General features: G+C 35.1%; 1 protein-coding gene across 1 annotated transcript; it reads right to left on the bottom strand.

The window, feature by feature from the left end:
* Positions 1–3,709: 3,709 nt before the first annotated feature.
* LOC148199211 (uncharacterized) lies at positions 3,710–5,975 on the bottom strand. The gene is made up of 3 exons (XM_088114595.1): positions 5,966–5,975; positions 4,074–4,856; positions 3,710–3,966 (listed from the first exon to the last, which is right to left on the bottom strand). Exons 1-3 carry the CDS (start codon positions 5,973–5,975, stop codon positions 3,932–3,934), a joined length of 828 nt encoding a protein of 275 aa, XP_087970721.1. The 3' UTR covers positions 3,710–3,931.
* Positions 5,976–25,575: the final 19,600 nt, after the last annotated feature.

Here is a 25,575-nt window from a genome sequence, read left to right as displayed (position 1 = left end):
AGTATCTCGGCCTCGGCGTTTTTCAAAGGGGAGACAAGATCAGAGGGGAGAAATTGGGGGGGACAGGAAAGAAGAGGAGGAGATGTAAAAATGTGTAACAGATTCATACTGAAGATTCAATAAATCTAAATATATCAAACAAGCACATTTAATCATATTCAGATTTACAAGAATAAAAGCGGAAGCAGAAAAGACCAACCTCCAGCCATTGTTATACGCTTGCCTAATTTCTGGTTTCTGAACCCTTGCTCTTAAAACACGATGGTGATGTATATATGAAGGAAAGAGTAGGCTCGGTGACCTGATATGAAATTTTCTGAAAGAGTCTGTATTACTCCAAAAACCATCACAGAGTATATAACGTTAAAAGAGATTGTGGTGGAGAATCATGGGCACATTTTTTAAAAACGGTTTTTTATCTTAAAAATAAATGGACCACTTTCAGAATATATATTAACTGCTTTATAATATTAACTGAAAAGGAATAAAAATAAATGTGAAAGATATAATATTATATAATATAATATTAAAATGTAACCTTCTTCTGTATAAGGCTAACATTCTCCCACTTGGTCCATTTTATTCAACCATCAAACCTAATAAGAGACCAAATATATGAATCATGGTGATAGTTCCTCTAATAATGAGTATTATCTCCCATGTATTACGATGTATTTAGTCTCACATCGCAATCTCTTAACTTAAATGAATAAACCATATGTCTATTCTAGGTCACAATTAAATGAGTTTTCTCAAAGTAACCAAATATGTGCACAAATAATTGAGAAAACATTAAACTAAATAAGAGTTTTATCAAAATGAAAGTACTTACAATGATTGTCACATCATGGAACCAAGTCCCATTCGCGTTACATGATCCTTAAAATTCTTTGGTGGCATGCCTTTAGTTAAAGGATCAGCAATCATCAACTCAGTGCTAACGTGCTCAATAACCACTTTCTTTTCTTTAACACGTTCTCTTATGGCTAGATATTTAATGTCAATGTGCTTACTTCGACTTCCACTTTTATTATTCTTAGCCATGAAAACAGCAGCAGAGTTATCACAGTACAACTTCAGTGGCCTAGCAATTGAGTCCACAACTCTAAGCCCAGATATAAAACTCTTCAACCATACACCATGTGAAGAAGCCTCAAAACAAGAAACGAATTCAGCTTCCATAGTAGAAGTAGCAGTCAAGGTCTGCTTTTTGCTACTCCAAGATACTGCTCCATCAGCTAACATAAAAATGTAACCAGACGTTGATTTTCGTGAATCAACGCAGCCAGCATAGTCTGAATCGGAGTAGCCAATCACTTCTAAATTAGCAGTTCGTCTATACATGAGCATGAAATCTTTTGTTCCTTGAAGATATCTCATTACTTTCTTTGCAGCTTTCCAGTGGTCAACACCTGGATTACTCTGATATCTTCCTAAAACTCCAACTGCAAATGCAATGTCAGGTCTAGTACAAACTTGAGCATACATAAGACTTCCGGCAGCTGAAGCATATGGAATATTTTTCATCTGTTCCCGCTCAAGATCATTTTTCGGACATTGACTTAATTCAAGTTTGTCACCCTTTACAATGGGAGCTACACTTGGTGAACAATTCTTCATATTAAACCTCTCTAAAACTTTGTTGATATAGGTCTCTTGAGACAAACCCAAAATGCCTCGAGATCTTTCCCTATGAATCTTAATGCTGATGACATAAGATGCCTCTCCCATATCCTTCATGTCAAAGTTATTTGAGAGAAATTGTTTCACTTCATATAGCATACCCTTGTCGTTGGTTGCAAGCAAAATGTCATCCACATATAAAACAAAGAAACAAATCTTACTCCCACTGACCTTTTGGTATATACATTGATCCATGATGTTTTCTTCAAAACCGAATGAAGTGATAACATCATGAAATTTTAAATACCATTGGCGGGAGGCTTGTTTTAATCCATAGATGGATTTATTAAGCTTACATACCAAGTGCTCACTGTCTTTAGAAAAGAATCCTTCAGGTTGTTTCATGTAAACCTCTTCCTCTAGATCACCATTAAGGAATGTTGTTTTCACATCCATTTGATGTAACTCAAAATCAAAATGAGCTACTAATGCCATAATTACTCGGAAGGAAGCTACTAATGCCATAATTACTCGGAAGGAACCTTTGGCAACAAGTCTTGCCTTATGTCTCTCAATGTTGCCTTTTGAGTCTTTCTTGGTTTTAAAGACCCATCTACATCCAATGGATTTTACACCATCAGGCAACTGAACGAGATCCCAGACTTTGTTGGATGCCATAGAATCCATCTCGTCTTTCATGGCATCAAACCATAGGTTTGATTCTTTAGAACTCATGGCTTGTGAAAACGTTTCAGGATCATTTTCGGCTCCAATGTTGTAATCTGATTCTTGTAAATACACTTCATAATCACTAGAAACTGCTGGTCTTCTGATTCTAGTAGATCTTCTTAATGTTGTGTCAACATCTTGATGAGAAACTTGTTGTTCAACATTTACTTGTTGCTCCTCGTTAACAACTTGATCTATATTATCATTTTCAGCAATTTGTGGAACATCAATTATTGGTTGTTCAATACGCTTTTGAACTGAAGGAGCGTGAATGACTACCAATCTTTCATTTGATTGAGAGGTTTGAGCTTCATAGTGATCTTTTTCAAGATCAACGTCTTGATTTAAATCACTCCCACTAATCAAATCATTTTCAAGAAACTTTGCATTTCTTGATTCCACAATCTTAGTGTTATGAGTTGGACAATAGAATCTATAACCTTTGGACCTTTCAGCATATCCAATGAAATACCCACTAATAGTCCTTGGGTCTAGTTTCTTCTCTTGTGGATTATAAATTCTCACTTCAGACGGACATCCCCAAACGCGTACATGTCGTAAACTAGGTTTCCAACCTTTGAATAACTCAAAAGGTGTTTTTAAAACAGCCTTAGTTGGGACCCGATTTACTATATACACAGCCGTCTTAAGTGCTTCAGTCCACAAGAACTGAGGAAGTTTTGAATTACTTCTCATACTTCTCACCATATCCATCAAGGTTCGATTTCTTCTTTCTGCTACACCATTCTGATCTGGAGAGCCAGGCATGGTATATTGGGCAACAATCCCATGTTCTTGAAGAAATCTAGCAAACGGACCAGGTGCTTGTCCATTCTCCGTGTATCTACCGTAGTACTCTCCACCTCTATCTGATCTCACAATCTTAATTTTCTTTCCGCATTGCAATTCTACTTCAACCTTAAAAACTTTAAAGGCATCTAAGGCTTCATCCTTAGAACGAAGTAAATACAGATACATGTATCGTGAGTAATCATCTATAAAGGTGATAAAGTATTTCGGACTACTTGCATCCATATCCGGACAACAAATATCTGTATGAATAATTTCTAGTAAATTTGAACTCCTCTTAGCACCTCTTTTGGACTTGTTAGTTTGCTTACCCTTAATGCAATCCACGCAAGTCTCAAAATCAGTAAAATCCAAAGTACTAAGTACTCCTTCATTTACTAATCGCTTAATTCTCTCAATGGAGATATGTCCCAATCTTCGGTGCCATAAAACAGAAGAATCCTCATTCATAACACATCTTTTTAACCCAGCGGAAACATGCATAGAACTATAGGCAGCGTTGTTTTGCAATTTAATAAAGTAAAGACCATCGCATAATTCCCCAAAGCCAATAACCTTGGATTTATTCAATAAAGTAAAACCAGAATCCATAAAATTAAATGAAAACCCCAAAGGTGCAAGTTGTGAAATAGAAATCAAGTTCTTGCTAAAACTAGGAACATAAAAGGTCTTTTCTAAACATAAAACAAAACCACTGCTTAAAACTAAATTGCACGTCCCAATGGCTTCAACATGTGAACTCATCTTGCTTCCTGAATAGATGTGTTGCTCACTTCCCATCGGTTTCCTTAGGTTTTCCATACCCTGCAAGGTATTAGAAACATGGATTGTAGAACCAGAATCAATCCACCATGTGTTATGATTAAAACTAGTCAAATTAGATTCATAACAGACAAAAGCAAACAAGTTACCTTTCTTTTCAAGCCAATCCTTAAACTTTTGACATTCCTTCTTCATGTGTCCCTTCTTTTTACAAAAGAAACATCTGGACTCCTTCTTAATAACTGGCTGAGCAGGAATCTTTCCCTTCTTATTAACTTGGTTCTTCTTATTCTTAAATGAAGTAGTCAAGTTCACCTTCTCCCCTTCTTCAATCAATGGCCTTTCTTCTTCTTGAACACACATAGTCAATAATTCATTAATCGACCACTTGTCCTTATGTGTGTTGTAAGAGATTTTAAAGGGAGCGTAATGGTGAGGTAAAGTGCACAAAATATAGTGCACTAGGAAAGAATCAGACATGGTAACTTCCAAAGCTTTCAGTTGAGCCACAATGTCCCTTATGCGCATGATATGATCACGCACTCCTCTAATTCCAGTGAGCTTTAAGGATGAAAACTGCATTATAAGAGTACTGGCAAGAGATTTGTCAGATGTCGTAAACTGCTCATCAATAGCCTTCAGTAAATCCTTGACATTCTCATACTGATCAACCGAACCCCGGATTCCAGCGGAAATATTGGTTTTTATGAACGTTACGGAGAGACGATTTGACCTCTCCCATTTTTCATAAAGTTCAATGGCATCTGAATTGCTAGTCTCAGTAATACCCGGTGGTTCAGGTTTTCTAATAGCATAATCTATGTCCATCCAGCCTAAATGAAGAAGAACTCTCTCCTTCCAAATCTTATAATTATCTCCTTTCAATTCGGGAATACCACACTTGATATCAGAAATATTCACAGATTGAGAAACTGCAAATTCAAAATTTTCATGTTCATTATCAAAATTTTAGACTAAAATAAATATCATGTTTTACCAATGTAAAACATGTCTTTACCAATAAGTCTATTAACATAAAACTTGCCTGTGGACTAAAGTCTTACTCAATTAGACTCATTTAACCTTATGATAAAACTATTAAATTATATCACATTCCTAATTCCTGTGGGAAATTTAAGAATTATAATAAATATTTTATCCTAATTAATTATACAAATGTAAGGAAAATCTTGTGGGTATATTTCATCACATTATATATAATTAATTACAATTAATGTTTCAATAACAATAACGTGATCTTTATAATATAATTTAATTAATTAAAGATGCTGTGGCTACTCTCTAATTATTAAAAATTATATTTATCACTAAACATTAAATTATCTTTAGGTCTTATATTTAATCTAAATATAAGAATTATATTATAAATATATAATATTCAAAAAAAAAAAATTTAAATATTATACTAACACGCACCGAATAAACTTAATAGCGTGTGTAAAACTGGAGCTTATCACAAAAGTAACTAACATATATAATATATATGCAAACGTGCTATACCAGAAAAGCACCGAAAAAGGCAATGCAACTTTCGTACTATATATATTTATATATATATATATATATATATATATATATATATATATATATATATGTGTGTGTGAAAAGCAAAAGATCAATCTGAATTGAAACCAGAAAACAGCGTACCTTTCACCTCTAGTGCACATATGTATGTAACAGGTAAAGAAGAAAATAAAATAAAATAAAAATTGAAACGCAAAACCAAACGCGGTTTCAATCATCTTCAACCTCCAACATCAAAATATTTCACAGAAAATTTCATAGAAAATTTCACCAAAAATTTCTTCTTTCTCCAGTTTCAAAACAATTAATAAAATTAAAAACACAATACGCAAAGGAGTGAACCAAACAAGGCAGAGGATAAACATTGCTCTGATACCAAATGTAAAAATGTGTAACAGATTCATACTGAAGATTCAATAAATCTAAATATATCAAACAAGCACATTTAATCATATTCAGATTTACAAGAATAAAAGCGGAAGCAGAAAAGACCAACCTCCAGCCATTGTTATACGCTTGCCTAATTTCTGGTTTCTGAACCCTTGCTCTTAAAACACGATGGTGATGTATATATGAAGGAAAGAGTAGGCTCAGTGACCTGATATGAAATTTTCTGAAAGAGTCTGTATTACTCCAAAAACCATCACAGAGTATATAACGTTAATAGAGATTGTGGTGGAGAATCATGGGCACGTTTTTTAAAAACGGTTTTTTATCTTAAAAATAAATGGACCACTTTCAGAATATATATTAACTGCTTTATAATATTAACTGAAAAGAAATAAAAATAAATGTGAAAGATATAATATTATATAATATAATATTAAAATGTAACCTCTCTTCTGTATAAGGCTAACAGGAGAAGGAAAGTAATCGAAGACTAGATCAAAGGGAGAAGAGGCTACAGAAAAGAAACCAAAAAAAGAGGATGGTAGGCAGAGAGAAATTCTGACACAAAGGTGACCGTTGTAAACAAAGCTTCGAAAGGTAAGTGCCCCGCTTTGAATGCTCTCTCATATCTAATTGTGATAATGTATGAAATAAGCTTCATGTATGACGTGTATGATTGGGATATGTTACGATACTTCATTCTCAACCCCTTTCAACACCAATAGAGACCCAACAGCGAGATACCAACTCTCAAGATCGTCTTTCACCTGCATCGAACCAAATAAAGAAGACCGAATCATAAACCTCGTGCCAGTTTCTTCAATGTTTGTCCTCTACAACAACTCATTCATCTTCTTCGTCACATTTCACCCATTAGCCATCCCATTCTCAAACTTTCACTTTCATCATTCATGATCCTATCCCAATCAATAAACTAGTATAGAAGTTAGATCAAGTACATAACTACTTGTACAGAGAATTGTTTACTTTCAGCCATGCATAAGTTACCTAATTATCATCTCCTACAATCAATAATTATTCAACTTCACGTGTATCAATAACTTCTGATAGGATAAATTCATATAAATATAGCATTCCAGGATAAGTTTTGTTCAAAACTTTTCCTGCCATTTCAACGATAAGAAATAGAGATTAATATGACCACAAGTTTTAAAATGTTTAAGCTTCGACAGTTGGTGAGAAGGATTCTCTCTCACCTCCAATTAAACTATTTTGTTTCTTATTAAATGAAAAAAAAAAATATAGATAAAAAGTAATTATTATTTATTAAACAAAATTTACTACACTGCTAAATGATATTTATATTAGAAATGTTATAGTTGTGAAACATATTTAGAATATATATATATATATATATATATATATATATATATATATATATATATATATATATATATATATATATATATATATATATATATATGATAAGTGTAAGTGTTTAAATCTGAACGTTGTAATGTCATATATTACTAAATTAATTAACAAAAAATGTTTTTAAATGATGAGCTTACATTTTTCCTCTTATTGTTATCTTGAAGTGCGTGAAAAAAATATTATTAAGGAAAACGTTTCTTTAACAATTATATTTTGTCAACTTTTTGACAACGCCACGTGGTGTTGTTTTATTGGTTGGTTTTAAAAGGTTTTTTTAAAAAGGTGGAATTTGTTTAGAAGGGCAATTTTGGAAAGAATTTGGATAGAAACTCCTTTTGGCAGATTTTTTTTTTCAGATTCATTCTTTTTCGCAGTTTGATTTTCTCAACTCTCTCTCCACAATTGAAGCTTCTATCTCTCTCCACCATTGAAGCATCTATCTCTCTCCACCGTTTCGGTCTTCTTCGTTCCATGCTTTTCTTCACTCTCTGTCCACCATTGAAATGTTGTTTCTTTCTCCCCTTTGAGTTTGAGTTCGACTCTTCTTACTTCGTTTCTTGGGTCATTTGGTCACTGTCGAGGATTTCGTCTCTCTCTTTACCCATTTTCCCTTTTTTTGATGGTGTGACCGTGGGCTCGTTGGCGGTATATATCCCCCGTTCTGGAATTTTGTTGATTTTGGGGTGTATTGTCGTTGGCGGTATTTCCGTGGTTGTGTAAGTCTTTGGCTTTTGTCTCCCATTGTGGTTGGCGGTATTTCTCCCAAGGTTTGGGCTTTTTCGCACACATCGTCGATGTTTGTATCACAAAGGTTTGGGCTTTTTCGCTTCATTACCAAACTTCATATTACTAGTTGTGGAAACCATCAACCATGACCAACAAGGGTCCTTCATTCATAAAATCTTAAAAACACACTCATAACAAACAAAAAAACAATCATGGGGAGCGCGATTGCCACACCTGGGTAGCACAGATCAACTTTCAGTACAAAACTGCAAATTTAACCTGGTAATCGATTACAACCTTTCTGTAAGCGATTACAAGCTCCAGTGTGTATGGTGCAAGACCTGACCTGCGCTGCTAAGATCACCCAAGATGGGTCTTCCCTACGCAAAAGACTTACCAAACTTCACACTACAAGTTGTGGAAACCATCAACCATGACCAACAAGGGTCCTCCATTGACAATATCTTAAAAAGACACTCATGACAAACAAAAAACAATCATGGGGAGCGCAATTGCCACATTTAGGTAGCGCAGATCAACTTTCAGTACAAAACTGCAATTTTAACCTGGTAATCGATTACAGCCTCTCTGTAAGCGATTACAAGTGCATGTGTCCAGTGTGTATGGTGCAAGAACATGTTAGGTCATTGAATTGTTGAGAAAAAAAATGTCATTTAGGTGCTTTCATGTAAGCTAAATGAGCTCCATAAGCATTTCTGGCCAATTTCTGCCCTGGTAATCGATTACCAGAGGAAAAATGGCCATTTGTACAGAAACTTCAACTATACTCCCCACCTGGATGAACAACACTCCCCAACTCTGTTTTTCTGACCTTTGCTACTTGTTTTGTTCTTAACTTTCTCCACCGAACTCCAAATGACTTGATTCTTATTTTGTTGGAATCTATACTCAAAGAGCTTTCAAATAGGTGTCAAGTGCATTAAAACAATTCACCTCACTCAATTGTGAACAAAATAGTTCATATAGGTGTTTAAACTAAGGTAGTGAAGTCCATATAAGTGTTTGGCTTGTGCTATTAGAATCACATCACACCTTAATTATACTACTATTTTACCTTGAATTATGGAAATTTTATAAAGAAATAAAATAAATTAGAATAATATAAGAAACATGAGACAATAACGTGAAAGTAAACTCATTTAGGAAGCTTATAAAAACGTTGTTTTTAGGAAATTAACTGCATCTACTAAAGTGGTCTAAAAATTACGAGTTAGTAATCATTTGAAAGATCTTTGAGTCTACGTTCCAACAAAACAAGAATCAAATCATTTGGAGTTCAATGGAGAAAGTTATGAGCAAAACAACCAGCAAAGGTCAGAGGTGGTAGAAATATATAAAACGTTAACTTTAAGGAATTAACTGCACCTACTTAAATGTCCAAAAATTATAAATTAGTAGTCATTGGAAAGATGTTTGAGTCTACTTTCTAATAAAAAAAGAATCACATCATTTGGAGGTCTGTGGAAAAAGTTATGATTAAAATAGTCAGCAAAGGTCAAAGTTGACAGCATGTTATCTTATATGTGTATTTTTCCCTCTTGTTGACAGATCTATTATTTATTGAAAATGCCTTTTAAAATTTGTTCATTGTAACAACATTAGATGACATATTTCTTAATTAATAAAATGAAAAATTTTCCTATGAGACTCCGAGAAGGGGTGTTACAACAATGGTCATGCACCTTACCTCAATTGGAGAAAACCACCTAAATGGAATTTTTTTTTTTGAAGAAATCAATGACCTAACCTCATTATTGGATCAGGGAGCACACCCTATAACATTAAACTCACTCACCCATCTCAAAAAATGAAAAATTCAACAAAATTAGAGCATGGGGAGTAGTGTTCATCTAGTTGGAGAGTACAGTTGAAGTTTCTGTACAAATGACCCTTTTTCCTCTGGTAATAGATTACAAGACCCCTGTAATCGATTACCAGAGGAAAAATGGTCATTTGTACAGAAACTTTAACTGTACTTCCTAGTTGGGAGAACTTGACTCCCCAGGGTTATTTTTATGTCCTTATAGGTGATTTTTTCCAGTTTTTGCATGGATGTCTCATGTTGCTGATCATTGATGGTGTCAAGTGCATCAAAACACAATTTACCGCACTCAATTGTGGACAAAATAGTTCATATAGGTGTTTAAACCAAGGTAGGTGAAGTTTATATAAGTGTTTCGCTTGTGCTAGTAGAATCACATCACACCTTAATTATACTACTATTTTACCTTGATTACAAGTGTGTCATTCTTGTGTCAATGGTCCAGGACCTCACCTCTCAACCTATAAACACCCTTAGTGGGTCTTCCATCCACATAGGACTCACCAAACTTTAAATTTCTTGTTGTGGACACCTTAAACCATGACCAACAGGGGGATCAATCCACAAAACCTTGAAAACATCGTCAAGACTGCTGGTGAGTGCTTAAGCCATGTCTGGGTAGCACTCCTCAACTTTTGGTACAAATGGGGATTTTTCCGCTGGTAATCGATTACAAGGTCCTTGTAATCGATTAGCAGTGCATCGTTCCTATGTCAATGGTGCAGGACCTAATCTCTCAAACCATAAACACTCTTAGTGGGTCTTCCCTTCACATAGGGGTGACAAAAGTGGACATTTCTTATAACATTCACAAAGGTTGAATCTTAAATAATACTATCAAAAGACAAATGGAATGAATATAACAATCACAATTCGAATAACCACTTTCTTTATTAACATTCAAAATAATTGTTGCAATACATATACAGCTATATCTATACTTGAACATCTACCAATACTGCACTATTCACAAATTACATAAATCAATCATGTTTGGGACTATTCCTACCAATCTTAAGGTTATCATTTAGTTCTAAAAACCATCCAAATTGCGTCTTCGAAATAATGGACTTGTGCTCCTCACTCAAAATTCCATTCAAAGTAGCAACACACTCGTTTTCAATGAATGACGAACAAATAACTGCAAAAAAAAAATTAATATTTCTTGTTACAAATAACCAACAAAGGTCACAACCCAAAAGCAAAAGCCAGCAAAATGACCAACAAAGGCCAAAAGCAAAAACCCAACCCCAAAATACGAATACGAAAAAGGGAAAAAGTGCATACCTTGTTCGAAGAACCAATGTCAGCGGACGAACCTATTGCACAAAAAAAGCTCAGAACTTCAACACAATCGACACTGAACGAGACACTTTGATCAGACCAACCATAGAGATCGTTGAACGTAAATCATTGAGATCACAAACTCGAGAGAGAAAGAGAGACTTCGAGGCCAGCAACGACGGAACTTCCTCAACGTCGAGAGAGATTGTTCAACGTCCACTTCGAGGCCTTCACCAAATGGAGAGAGAAAAGTTCAAATGAAAACTGAAAACCTAAAATGGAGAGAGGAGAGAGTACTGAACGAAGAAGGGTGGTTTCAGAATTTTCAAATATGGAACCCTGTGCCCTTTTCAAAGTCTGATTTCTTTAAAAAAAATTATTTAAAATAGCCCAATACAACGCTGACACGTGTCGTTGTCAAATTGTTGTCAAAATAGCGTTGTCAACATATCACGATCCTATTCTTAACCATACTAAGAAATTGTACGGACGTTTCTTTTCTATATATAGTTTGGGACACTTGGCCAAGCCTTTGTTCGTACGAGATTTTTTTTATTTTTTATTTTATGATAATTCCAAACCTATATTTTATGTTTGAATTTGTTTCTTGCTGTTTTATGAATATAAAATTTCTTATTATATATTGAAGTACAACCTATGAATTACGGCATACATAGCAATGCTGTAAGAGTTGAATTAGGCATCTATTATACAATTTATTTTAATATTAAATTGGTCAATAACTAATAACTGATTAATAACATTTAAAGAAAGGTTAAAAGTATCTATTATACATTATTGCACCAAGTTTTCAAATTAGTTATTTATTATTTTTAGTTGAAAGCGGCTATTACCAATGGAAATTTATCGACGACCTCAAGGTTGTCGGTAATGCTATGGTGAAATTAAATACCGAAAGACCTTAGGTTGTTGGTAAGGGGTTTGATGAATTGAGGTCAAATTTGCGATTTTTCTTTCGTGAAATCACTTCGACCAAAAACCCTATTTGTTCTTCCTTCCCTCCCAAAGTTATGTTGTGGTTGTTGTGGTTCTTCCCAAGCAAAGCTGCTCTAGTGTTTGTTGTTGACGAAGGTGCATTTGGTTGTTAGGTTGCCATTGTGATGTAAGGTGCGTCGTCCATTGAAGCTGTAATGAGGACGTTGGCGTTGTGAGCAGAGGCAGCCTAGTGCGTTTAGGAATCTTTTTCAACGGTTGGTGCTACAGTTAAGGGATTCTGGTTGAAGACTGTTGGTGCAGTGAGATTCGTGCACATTCTTTCGCTATCGTGGTGTAGGGAGGCTGTTATAGACGTAGGGTGTCGAGAATAATCCCTTTCGTGCTGTAGGTGAATCTTTGTTGTTGTTAATGGGTTGTTGTTTATGTTGCATGTGAATTATTTCATGCAGCTCAATATTCTTTCAGCGTTTAAGGTTTTTCGTGAAGGATTGGTGCTTCGATTGAGGGTTTTTTGTTGAAGGCTATTGGCGGAGGCATTAGTGCATTCTTTGGTGTTGCCCTGGTGTAAGGAAGCTCTTGTCGAGGGAGGGTTCCAGAATCCCTGTATCGTGGAGGTCAGTTAAGGGAAAACTTTGTACCTCATACATGTGTATTTTATTTATTTTTGAGTCTTATGGCTGATCTTGTAAATATGGTAACATGCTTTATAGTATTGACTATGTAAATATGGTAATTGGCTATCAATGAACATATAACTAAGTGGTTATTTCAATGATATATGGTTTAATAGAACTTGGTGGCTATTTGAACACTTTAGAAGTTAAGTCATGGTGTAATGAATAGTGAATTTGCTGGGAAAGGACAAGGACAACTGGAGGCACTGTTGCTCCAATTGCTAAACTATACCGAGAACAAATTAATGTTAGTGAAATCAGAATACCACCCCATTCAACAAGACTATAACTAAAGATAGGAAGTGCCTGACCAAAGAAACACCCAACTAACATGAAGTCATCGTCTTTGTGTTGATCTTATCTCATCTCATCTCAATAACAAGAGGGAAAAATAAAATTGTTGTTAGATATGATCAACTTGAACATGTTTTGTAGAGCTTTTAGAAGTTATGTGTAGCCTTCCTATACCTTTAGGTCAATCTTCGTAAGGTAAGGGGCTTCATCCATGCTTACTTTGACATAAATCCCAGCACTATTATTGTCATTAAGGTTGTTTTTCTTATAGGATGTGATTGTTAGCCACCCCATTATCTTTGCCCTGTCATTAAGGTTGCACTACTCATCAACACTATCTTACCTGTTTTGTTCATTTGTTTTGTTCATTTGTTTTGTAGTTTTAACTCTTTGCTACAGCCTATATAAAAGCTTCAATGGTCATTATTAACTTATTTAAATAGTGGTTCCTTAGTAGTGTTGTAGTAGTAGTAGCTTAGGTTAGTTTCTAAAAAACAAAATTTGTTGTTGTTGCTATCATTCGTCAAGTGTCATGGTGACATAATCATGGCCTTTCATTGTTTGACTCTTACATTACCTAGATGGAATTTGGTTACTATTCATAACAACCTTATTATCCTTGGTTCTTCATCCTTTTCATATAAGAATTTGCAATGTCTTTCTTTGATGGATAAACATTTGTTTATTTGATATAAGATACAGTTGGTACTGTCATATATGACAACTTGAATCTCGTCCAGACTTGAGTTATAGGTGGTGTGCACACTATAGGATACATGCAGGTCATTGTTATTGTTTACCTGAAGATTCCAATAATAGGAAGCCCCTTTTGTACATCCACTCTTCTCTTCATGAGGAGCACAACTCCTGCACCATCACTAATTTGGCTAACATTCCTTGAAATTGAAATAAAAAGAAAGATTGAAAACAAATATATTTACAAGGTAGAACATTTCCTTGCAAACACTTAAGATAGAAAAATAAAATAAGTTGCTCCATAAGCTTAAACTGCTTATGCAAAAACTATTTTAAAGAAACTCATTTAGGGTGTGTTCACATGAATGAATTTCATTGTTCACTCAGATTTGCGAGCGAAGATTTAAACTGATTTGCGTGTTCGTTTTAAAAGATATGCGTAGATTGATTTGAGATGATTTGCGGGATGAATAACTTTTTCATCACCTGCAACTGTGCCAAGATTTGGAGGGATTGTGTTTAAAAAGTCACATTTATCCTTGAGTTATCTTATAATACCACGTCCAAATATACTAACGTGCATATTCGATTCCAATGTCAAAATAATCGATTCCAAAGTGCTTGAACACGAAGAAGATGAAGAGAAGTGGTTAAAGACGAAGAAGAACATACACATATTCGATTACATGACATTTATATTCGATTCCCGTTATACAAACAAATACAAAGGGACCTGTATTTGGTTCCCTGTGTTTGTATTCGGTTCCCTAGTTCCATTTTTTCCTGTATTCTATTCCCTCACAGTTCTAGAGTGGTATGTATTCGGTTCTGTGGAATAATTTTGTATCGACCAGAGGGAGATTAAGCATCTGCGCGATGGCCAGAGGGAGTGGGACGGTGATGTTGTTGTTGTAGAGGTCGAGGACCTCGAGTCTCTGGAGGCGCGAGAGCTCTGGGGAAAGGTTTGGTTAAAGTCATTGTTGGAGAGGTTGAGGAAGTAGAGGACAGAGAGGGAGGAGAGAGGCAGAGGGATGGGGCCAAAGAACTTATTATCAACGAGGGAGAGATTAGAGAGGAATGATAGGTGAGCTACGTCGATGGAGAGAGTCCCAGAGAGGTGGAGCCAACGATGTGGAGAGCGGAGTAAGAAGAAGCGGAGGACGGGGCGTCGGTGTCACCATAGTCGCGGAGGGCTGGGCGTCAGTGTCACCATAGCCGTGGAGGTCGGAGGCGATTGCTCTACAACCCACGACGGAGAGCGACAGAAGCTGGTGGCGCCACGAGTACCATAGTTCTGGGAACCCATGGAGGAACAAAACCACTAGGCCTGACCCAATTGATGCCACGTGCATATTTATTCCATTGGTACTCATCATTTTGTGCTCTATTTTCTCCATTTCTTTCTCTTCACTCTATCTTTCTCAATTATAATTTTTTTACGTTTTAAAAATTAATTTTAATAATTATTTTTAATTCCTTATTCTTTATAAACATTTTTACAATTAAATACAACATTAACAAATAACATTTTATATTAGGCTTAAATACTTACTTAGTCCCTGTGTTAATAGCTGAATTTCTGTTTAATACCCGGTTTTAAAAATGAAGACATTAGGTCCCTATGTTATGAAAAGTGTATGACTTTAGTCCTGTCCGTTAAGTTGGTAGTAACGGTGTTAACTCTGCGCTGACGTGGCTACGCTTCTTTTCTCTCTCCTCTGCTCTTCTTGACACCTTCTGATTTGGACATTGGTTCTTTTGTTTTGTTGTGAAGCAAAAGGCAGAGTGTGTAAAAGGTAGAGTGTGTAATAAACAAGGCTTTTATTATAATCATATTCTTGCACCACAGACTACTTACACTTCGACCTTCACAAGTGCAATCGCTGATTAAATATGGATAAACTCGGTGGAAAAAAAAATACACCTCTTATTTATAAAAACAAAATATAAAATAATTTATGTAATTTTAAAGATTAAGTTAGGAGAAGAATGAAAAATTTCCGAAAAATGAAATAAAATATAGACAATAGTTAATAAATATTTGAGATTAAAATAATTAACATGAAATACAAATTTACAAATAATTAGATATAAATTGGAGATTAAGAAGTAAAACGTGTAGCAAGCTTGATTTTAAAGCCTAAATATAGTTTTCCATATTCTAATGATAAATTAATAATATTCAGGCTCTCTAAGAACATAACGCACAACAAGCTTCCACCCAGAAAACTCTTCATTGAAAATATTTTACTCCGCATAAAAGGTCTGGATTATTGGCACTGGATTTGCCAACCTATAGCTCAATAACAATATGGTTAAATTCTCCTTTCTTCTTAACAACTAATTCGGAAATCAATCAGACAAGATCATCCCTCACAGTACAGCAAAGACAGCCATTGCTCGGCCTCATAATATCTTCAGCACCAACAGCTTTTGCCGCGACCAAAAAGCCATCTACATCAATTTCACCAAATTCATTCTCAATAACCGCAATGCGCTTTCCATGCTCTGCTGTCAGAAAATGGTTCATCAGTGTCGTTTTGCCGGAACCGAGGAAGCCGGTGATGATGGTTGCCGGAAATATGGAGGAGGAGTTTTGCGTGTTGAACGGGATAAAAAGCAAAGGTTTGTGCGACGATGGCGGCAGCTCTAGCTCCGATTGATGTCACCAGAAACACCCTGACCGGCTGTGAGAATCGCAACCATGGTGGATGATTTGCAGATCTGAAAGAAGGAACCAGTGCGGCAGCCGGCAAAATATCGAAGTAATTCTGGTGCATGAGCATTTCCATCAACTGGATCCACACGGGCCATGGGTTCACCAGCTCCACTGCCTTCTTCGGCAGCGGCTCCAGGGGGGTTTCATCGTCAAGGGAGAGCGGCGGCTCAGGTTGGTTGTCGTTTTGAGGGGGAGCGACCTTGGATTGGCGCTAGGCTCCAATGCGTTGAAGAGTTTCTTGCTTCTGAGAACACTCTTTCTCTGATCGAAGACGAAGCTGAGATAGGCGGAGAGGGAAGAAGGTTTGGAATCAGGACTAGGGTCTGGTGGGGTTGTAGAGAAAGGTTTGGTGAGAGAGAAATCATGAAAATCATTAATATACAAAAAGCAGAAGGTGTCAGGAAAAGCAGAGGAGAGAGAAAAGAAGTGTAGCCACGTTAGCACGGAGTTAACACCGTTACCATCAGTTTAACGGACAGGACTAAACTCATACACTTTTTATAACATAAGGACCTAATGTCTTCATTTTTAAAACCGGGTATTAAACAGAAATTCAACTATTAACATGGGGACTAAGTAAGCATTTAAGCCTTTATATTACTTTAATAACTAGGGGCATTTTGGTAATCTTTAATTTATACCAATTAAACAAATTTTTTAAATCTATCACATCAATTAAATCCTACACTAATTCTCATAAACTTTACTTTCAAATTCACTCTCAATTACCTCCAAATCCACTCAAACAAACAACAAAAAAATTACCCTCAAATCTCCTCAAATCCATTCAATCACTCTTGCCCAAATCATCTCATGTGAACAAAGCCTTAGTTTCTACAATAGATTTTTAGCTCAAGCTTGCATAAGCTAGTTTTAGCTTTGATGAAGACACAAATTTTACATTTTCTTCTTTTAAAATGCTTAGTAAGGCAAACTATATTGAATCTGGTTATCACTTATTAGCTATGTGTGCAACCACATAGTTTAGAATCTTGCAAGTGAATTTGTTATTAAAATAAAGTAATTAGTATAAGACATTTATTTCTCCTGTTCATATAAAGTAATCAAAATAAGCGAATTTATATTCAAAAGAAGTAATAGATACCTCTTAGAGATTTGTTGTGTATGTGAAAGTATAGGAAAGAAGTTGGCGATTCATCGAAAGTTGTGTTGTTCATGAAGACATACTCCTCTATAACAGGTTTCAGGCATTATGGATCAAATTTGTCATAAACCTTTTGGTAGTACAAAGTAACATTGCTTTCAGTCCAAATAAGTTTAGCTCATCCATTGAAGCACATTGCAGTAGGTGTTGAAGAGTTTCATTTTGGATATTATGTCCTCTAATTGACAAGACTTGTTACAATACAAACAAGTTTGGCCTTATGCAAATAATAATATTTGCTCCTATGATTCATGGAATAGATCCCTATAACTGAAGTCCAAAAACAACAAAAGGTACAATATTTGACTATGAAGAACCTATAACTACACTTAAAAACAACCACTTTACACTATACTACAAGGACTAAAAATTAAGACCTAACTTATCTAAACAGTAAGTTGACCTTCTAAACAATTTCTAAATCCTGAAAGAGTGCTAGAAAAGATGGTAATCACTACACTAACAAAAGCACTATAAAAAGAAATAACAAGTTTGCTCAATCATATTTGTAAATACAATTTAATAGAAATACTAGGGTCAAAGCATTGTGCAAGGAATGTATAACAATGGAGGAACTCGAATTCCCAGTCCAAGAATAGAAGCATCCAAGTAAACACCCAATGATGAACAATTGAAGAATCTCACGAGATAAGTGAATGACACTAAATATAACTGAGCTTATGTCAACATCTTATGGTAATTCCATGGTGGATGAAACTGATGTCAAAAGAAATCCCCTATAAACAACTTCTTCCAAAAGGGGAATGAAAATGCATAAGCACGCACACAAGACACTCTTGAGATTCCACTACTTAAAAGCATTTCCTTTTTAATGGTGTAAAACAAACTACTTTATTCTACCTAAAACTCAAAATCACACTACTTAAAACCTTAAAAAATGTACTGAAAAAATGAGAAAATGGAAATTCACCTTAAGTTTCCTAACAATATGTAATCTTGATATCCTAATAATTTTAAACTTATTAAATGAAGCTAATAAATAAGTCAAATTGGAAAAAGTATCTAAGTGTCAAAATTTGACTACTTTAAACCTAAAAATGTGTAGTAAAATGGTTACAAATTCGAAATTGACCTAATTTAGGCTAAGAATATGCAATCTTCATATCTTAACAAGTTTAAACTTGTTAAATGAAGTTAAGAATATGCAATCTTTATATCTTAACAAGTTTAAACTTGTTAAATGAAGCTAAGAAACAAATCTAATTGGTTCAAGTACCTAAAAACTCAAAATCACACTACTTAAAGCCTTAAAAAGTGTACTAAAAATGTGAGAAATTGGGAATTCACCTTAGGTTGCCTAACAATATGTAATCTTGATATTATAACAAGTTTAAACTTGTTAAATGAAGTTAAGAAACAAGCAATTTGGTTTAGGTACCAAAGTGTCAAAATTTGACTACTTCAAATCTAAAAAAATGTAGTAAAATGGTTAGAAATTCGAAATTGACCTAATTTAGGCTAAGAATATGTAATCTTCATATTCTAATAAGTTTAAACTTGTTAAATGAAGATAAGAAATAACTCTAATTAGTTCAAGTACCTAAATGAAGCTAAGAAAAAAAGCCTAAAATATTGTTAATTGACTATTTCAATTAAAGTTTTCAACAATTAAACTACAACTGAAAGCTTTACTGCATTGTTGTCAAATTAATGAGTAAATTGGACTTATACTCGTTGGTTTGGTAAACCAAAATTTGTACATGTTCATTAAAGGCCTGAATGAAGTTAAGTTCTTATATACTTAATATAGTTCTTGTTGTCTTCATGGAGAGTAATATGTTATGCACCCTATAGATTAAAAGGTAGTATGACAACTTTTTTAATTCTATTTGTGTCATTTTGATTAAGATTTATACTACATTGACAAACCAATTTCCCTCGTTGCCTTTATGAAACATTTAGGCCTTTAGGAACTTTTTAAAACATTTAGGAACTTTTTAAAACATTGATGTAATGCTTGATGTGTTTCAAACTTAATTACTTTTGTTTTCAATGACAATACAATAACTATTTATTTTAAGTTATTTTAATATAAAATCATTGCATTTGATGAAAGGTGGCTGAATTGACAATTGAGTAATTGGCTGGATGAATTGAGAATTTGCAGGTTCATTTCTTATGGGTTAGCCACAATTTAACCTGCACTAGAAACTGTTTTGCACATTACTGGCGACTTTACCAACAGCCTGGAGCAGTCAATAATGTCATGTTTGGCACAAATTTATTGACGATTTTTGGTCTTTAGTAATTACTGACGGCCAAAAGCCTTCAATAATTACCTTTCGACAAGATATTTATCGAAAAACTTTTTACAGTCAGAAAATCATCAATAAACATGAATTACCGATGGCTTTAATGCGTTACTGACGGAAGACAGTCGGTAATTAATGTTTATATTGTAGTGAGCATATGTCGACTCCACAATAAAATGGTTTCAAAATTTGGTATTTAAAAAATGACGTAGTAATTATATAGTTCATCTTATGCTTGCACTAGCTTTTTGTACAAGGTTTTCTAATTAATTTAAACCAGATAACTTAAGAAACAAAATTATATACAAAAGTAAAAGGTTTAATTGATTCAAAGATCCCTATTTATGCAAATTTGTGTCAATTAGGTCCTCGTATTTTGAAAGTGCTCAATTTGGTCCCTATTTATGTAAAATTGAGTCAATAATGTCTTTGTCGTTAATTGTTGTGGATGACGTTAAATTTTTTGCGTTGTGGCATGCTGAGGTAGCGTTTACTAACCATGTGGCACAATAACAACTCATTATGTAGATTTATTTGATTTTAAATTTTTAAAAACTTTAAAATATATATGGTAAATTTAATAAAAACAAAACGTTATATTTATTTTTGGAAATGAAATTAAAACGTATTAGGATTAAGTTTGGTATTTTGGGGTCAGATTTTGAGTATGTGAGAAAATTGGGGAAAATAGGGTTTTTCGTGGATTCGTTCTAGTTCGAAATTGGGAGAAAATAGGGTTATAGTGAGAAATTAGTTGTGAAGCACTGTGGGCAACACCTAAAGCAGAGTCTTATGAGTTGACTCAAAACCAACATAGAAACATTGCACGATGTTGGCGGCAGAGGAGGTCGAGGAGTCGGGAGGGGGAGAAGTTGAGGGGGAGAGGGTGGTGAGTGGCGGAAGTGGAAGATTAGAGAGTGGAGGAGAATCTGAGGGTGGAAGAGATAGAGAAAGAGAATGAGAAAGGTGTTGTGTGGCGTTGGGTTATTACAGTGTAATGAATAGGGTGGTAGTAGAGATAGGATAGTACCATTGAGACAAATTTACAAACATGTGGCGTGCATGAAGAATTGGTGACCATAGCAGCGATGTCCAAAAGCCAAAATCACCAAAGGAATTGAATAATCTAGTGCAAAGATAAATCAACCAATTCACCAATGAGAGATAAATTATCACAGAAGAAAAATTGGCTCCTTTTTTCCACTTCTTTCTCATCAATAAAAACACACTAAAAGTTCATAAACCCAGAAGCCAAAGCAATAAGCAAAAAACATTGTAAGACTGTAAGGCATGGGAGGTGCATTAGGCGGTTGGATTGGGGGTAGGCGTGGATGTAGATGTTGAAGAGGTGGGTGTGGGAGGGTGAGAAGAAGGTTTCCTAGAGAGGGGAGAGGGTGAGGAAGAGGAATGCGATTCTGGATGTGGAGGAGATGTGGGAGATGGTGTGTGGGGCGGTGACGCGGCGGAAGAGAGCGAGGGCGATCGGGGGATTCAACCATTTTTAGGTTTTCTTCTTCTCTATCTGATGAGATTTAAGACATTTATGAGCTTTGAAATCTCTTCATTTATTAGGACTATATTATTAAATAGAATTTATTTTAAACTTAAAATAAAATAATTTCACGAGTTGTTATTGTGTCACATGGTTAGTAAACGCTACCTCAGCATGCCACAATGCAAAAAATTTAACGTCGTCCAACACAATTAATGGCAAGGGCATTATTGACTCAATTTTACATAAAAAGGGACCAAATTGAGCGCTTTCAAAATATGAGGACTTAATTGATGTAAATCTACACAAATAGGGACCTTCAAATCAATTAAACCAAAGTAAAATAGCTGGAAGCCGTGAAAATAAGGTTGTATGGAAGAAATTGTTCTATGAAGTTGTCTTTTATAGATATCATTAATGTTACATTGGGTTTTCGTGGGAAGATTGAAGTAAATATATAAAGTAAAAGAAAAAGAAAAGGAAAAAAATTTAAAAATAAAAACATTTTTTAAAGTTATTTGGAAGGGAAGAAAATGAAAATGAAAATGAAAATGAAAGTGATTATTTTTATTTTAATTGTATAGAAACTAAATGAAAATAAAAATGTGTGCAAAAAATGAAATAATAAAGGATTATTGTTTTTTTTTAATGCACTCTTTATTTCTCTTGCTTTCACTTTTGGGGAGAAGATAAAAATGATATGGAACCCACATATTAAAATTCTTCCATCCTTTTGTCTGTTTCAGCTAAAAGATTATAAAAACTGAGATTTGTTTATATGACTGTAATAAAGAAGTTTAAACATTTCATCAATGCATTATATAATTTAATATTTATTTCTACTACACTTTATAATTCAACATAGTTTAAGAGTCGAGTTGAAACACAATTTATATAATTTTAAATGAGACACTGTTAATTAATGTGATACTGTTAATTAAATAATAAATTAGTATCTACAATTTTAAAATTATACATCAATTATATAAATACGATACTGTTAATTAAATAGCATGAATTTTTTATTTATTAGGACAAGTAAAAATTTTATTAAGATTACGTTCATTTAAAAGAGATGATTTGAAGAAAAAGATTAGATAAATTTGAAAGGATTTTAAAGTATGTTGTATTTTATTTTTAAAAAAATTTGAAAGTATTTGAAAGTGATTGAATGTAAATTTGAAAGTAAAGTTTGTATAAAATTTTATCAATGTAATATGATAATAAAAAAATATTTAATGAATAGAAATTAAAAATTATTAAAAATATTTTTAACGATAAAAGTAATATAAAAATATATATTAATAATATATTTATTGATAAAAAAAAATATTAAGTATTAAAAAAAGTAAAATAAAATATTATTTAAGTAAAGTCACAGAGATTCACAAACTTCATGAAAACCTCCTCTACGTTCCATTTCCTCACCCCTGCAAAACAAAAAATAGGTTAAGCATCAATCCATTACAACCTTACTCGTCAACAAGTGCGTGGACACCATTGAAAGCTCCAATACGCATGGTGGATTTGATTACATGTTCCTGGAATCGGTTATTGTGTGAAAGGGGTTGGAATCAGTTACTCCTTGGAATCGGGTAAGGGCTGCAATAGATGAATGTGGAATCGATTATTCGACCACTGGAATGGGTTACGAGTCCATTAATCTATTACTGCTTTTTCTTCGGTCTTCAATCTTCGTTTGACTCTTCATGCTCATCAGTCGTGTGAATGTGTTGCGACAAACAAAATCGCATGCGAAATAAAATATGAAATATCCATGAGTTTATATATAAATAAATTACATCTCTTAGTAAAAGATTTTATTTTTTAGAGTGGTTTCAAAAACAAATCCAGGACACAGGATGTGCATCAACCCACCAATGGTGATCAAATAGGATACAACTCTCTCGCTTATCTACTCTATGTTTTTGTCGTAAAAATTCCACCTCCATGTAGTTGGCCCATGGATGTTTTATGGTTCTTTCTCCTTGGTCTCTGTTGGAGAAAGATAAGATGGGAATTAAGAAGAAAATAGAGTCTGTATATTAAACTGAAAAAAATAATGTTGCTTATATACAGTGTGCATAGAATATAACCGTAAAGCAATAGACAAAAGTATGAAAGTGTAAGCTATTAAAGTTGTTTGACTTGACTTTCTCAATACTCCCCTTCAAGACAAACTCACAGCACTGGTCCTAACTCCAATTTCTTTTCTTAGCCACTCAAACCTGTTAATCTTCACTGCCTTCGTAAAAATATCAGCTAGCTGGGCTTCAGTGTTGCAGTAGGTCAAGGTTATTCTTCCTTTGTTTACCATATCTCTGAGAAAGTGATATCTCACCTCAATGTGCTTGCTTCTACCATGGCTCACAGGGTTTTTTGAGAGATTAATTGCAGAAACGTTGTCTATCTTCAACACCAGAGGTGTTGTTACTGGAATCATCAACTCCTTCAATATTTCTTCCAACCAAACCCCCTGACAAGCTGCATAGCTACCCGCTATGTACTCTGCTTCACAGCTGGACAGAGCCACCACAGGTTGTTTCTTCGAACACCACGAAATGGGAGAACCATTCAGCATAAACAAATAGCCTGATGTGCTCTTCCTTTCAACACAGTCTCCACCATGATCTGAATCAGTAAACCCAATGAGTTTTAGACTTTCTCCATCAGTGTTGTGCTTCCCGAATGGAAATAATATGCCAAAATCTACAGTGCCCTTGACATATCTCAACAGTCTTTTCGCTGCAAGCATATGCGTCTTCTTTGGCCTTCTCATGAATCTGCTTATCAACCCTACGCTGTATGAGAGATCTGGTCTACTATTACACAAAAAACGTAGTGAACCTACAATCTGCTTAAACAATGTCTCTTCTGAATCAGCTTCGTTCTCATCATCAACCAGTTTCAGGTTCACCTCCATTGGACTTCGTGTTGGGTTGCACACAGACATGTTGAATCGTTCCAGCAACTCCTTGACATACTTCCTCTGATGCAAGATCATACCCGCCTCAGTATAAGTGAACTCCATGCCCAAAAAGTAGCTCAGTTTTCCCAGATCTGTCATCTCAAATTCTAGCTGCATAACCTTCTTCAACTCATTTATGTGTGTAAGGTTTGATCCAGTGATGAGCAGATCATCTACATACAGGCAGATGATAATCAATTCTTCTCCTTTGCCTCTTCTTACGTACACACCATGCTCAACAATACATCTAGTGAAGTCGAGCTTCACCAGAAACGAGTCTATGCGCTTGTTCCAAGCCCTAGGGGCTTGCCTCAGTCCATATAACGCTTTCCTCAGCCTGTATACACTATGTTCCTTTCCTTTGCTAATGAATCCTGGTGGTTGCTGGATATACACCTCTTCCTCCAACGGACCATGCAGGAAGGCAGACTTCACGTCTAGTTGAAACAGTGACCAACACATTGCACATGCCACTGCTATCACTAGTCGAATGGTTTCCATTCGTGCCACCGGAGCAAATACCTCAGTGAAATCCAGTCCCTGCCTCTGGAGAAAACCCTTAGCCACAAGTCTGGCCTTATATTTTGAAACCGATCCATCAGGCTTCAGTTTTCGTTTGAACACCCATTTTACTCCAATACTCTTCTTCCCAACAGGGAGATCAACAAGCTGCCAGGTTTGATTCTTTTCTATGGATTCGATTTCTTCCATCATAGCGTTCCGCCACACAGCTTCCTTCAACGCCTCAGATTCGTTTATGGGTTCTGCCCCAGCCAGCAAAGCCATGTGCACCAAATCCCCTTCATCGTCTATCTGTGCGTCTGAATAGATCTCACAATCGTCAAACCTCTGCGGTTGCACTCGCTGCCTTCTTGGTCTATCAGATTCATCACATTGAACATGATGCCTGTCCTCCGACATTGTTGTTGACTCCACTACGATAGGGTTGTCCTCACCTTCCGCCATTCTGGCTTTCACCAAGCTGATACGCTTGTGATTCCAGTCCCAGCATCTGTCTTCCATGATCACCACATCTCTACTCAGGGTGACTCTCTCTTCAATTGGATCAAAGAGTTTATACGCGCCAGTGGGATGATATCCGATGAGCACCATAACTCTGCTCTTATCCTCCAACTTAGATCTCTTCTGATTTGGGACATGCATATACGCAAGTGATCCGAACACCTTCAAATACCCAACTGTCGGTCTCTCACCGCTCCACACTTCAAG

This window comes from Vigna umbellata, chromosome 4 (genome assembly GCF_029865625.1).
Source record: "Vigna umbellata cultivar VRB3 chromosome 4, Vumbellata_1.0, whole genome shotgun sequence".
Taxonomy (NCBI): Eukaryota; Viridiplantae; Streptophyta; class Magnoliopsida; order Fabales; family Fabaceae; genus Vigna; species Vigna umbellata.
This window is presented reverse-complemented; position numbering and strand designations above follow the sequence as displayed.

What these genes read in the sequence shown, in the direction of transcription:
- LOC148199211 (XM_088114595.1), bottom strand. An exon ending in GGATTGGCTTGAAAAGAAAG is followed by an intron (nt 3,967 to 4,073) that starts GTAACTTGTTTG and finishes AATACCTTGCAG; the next exon opens with GGTATGGAAAACCTAAGGAA.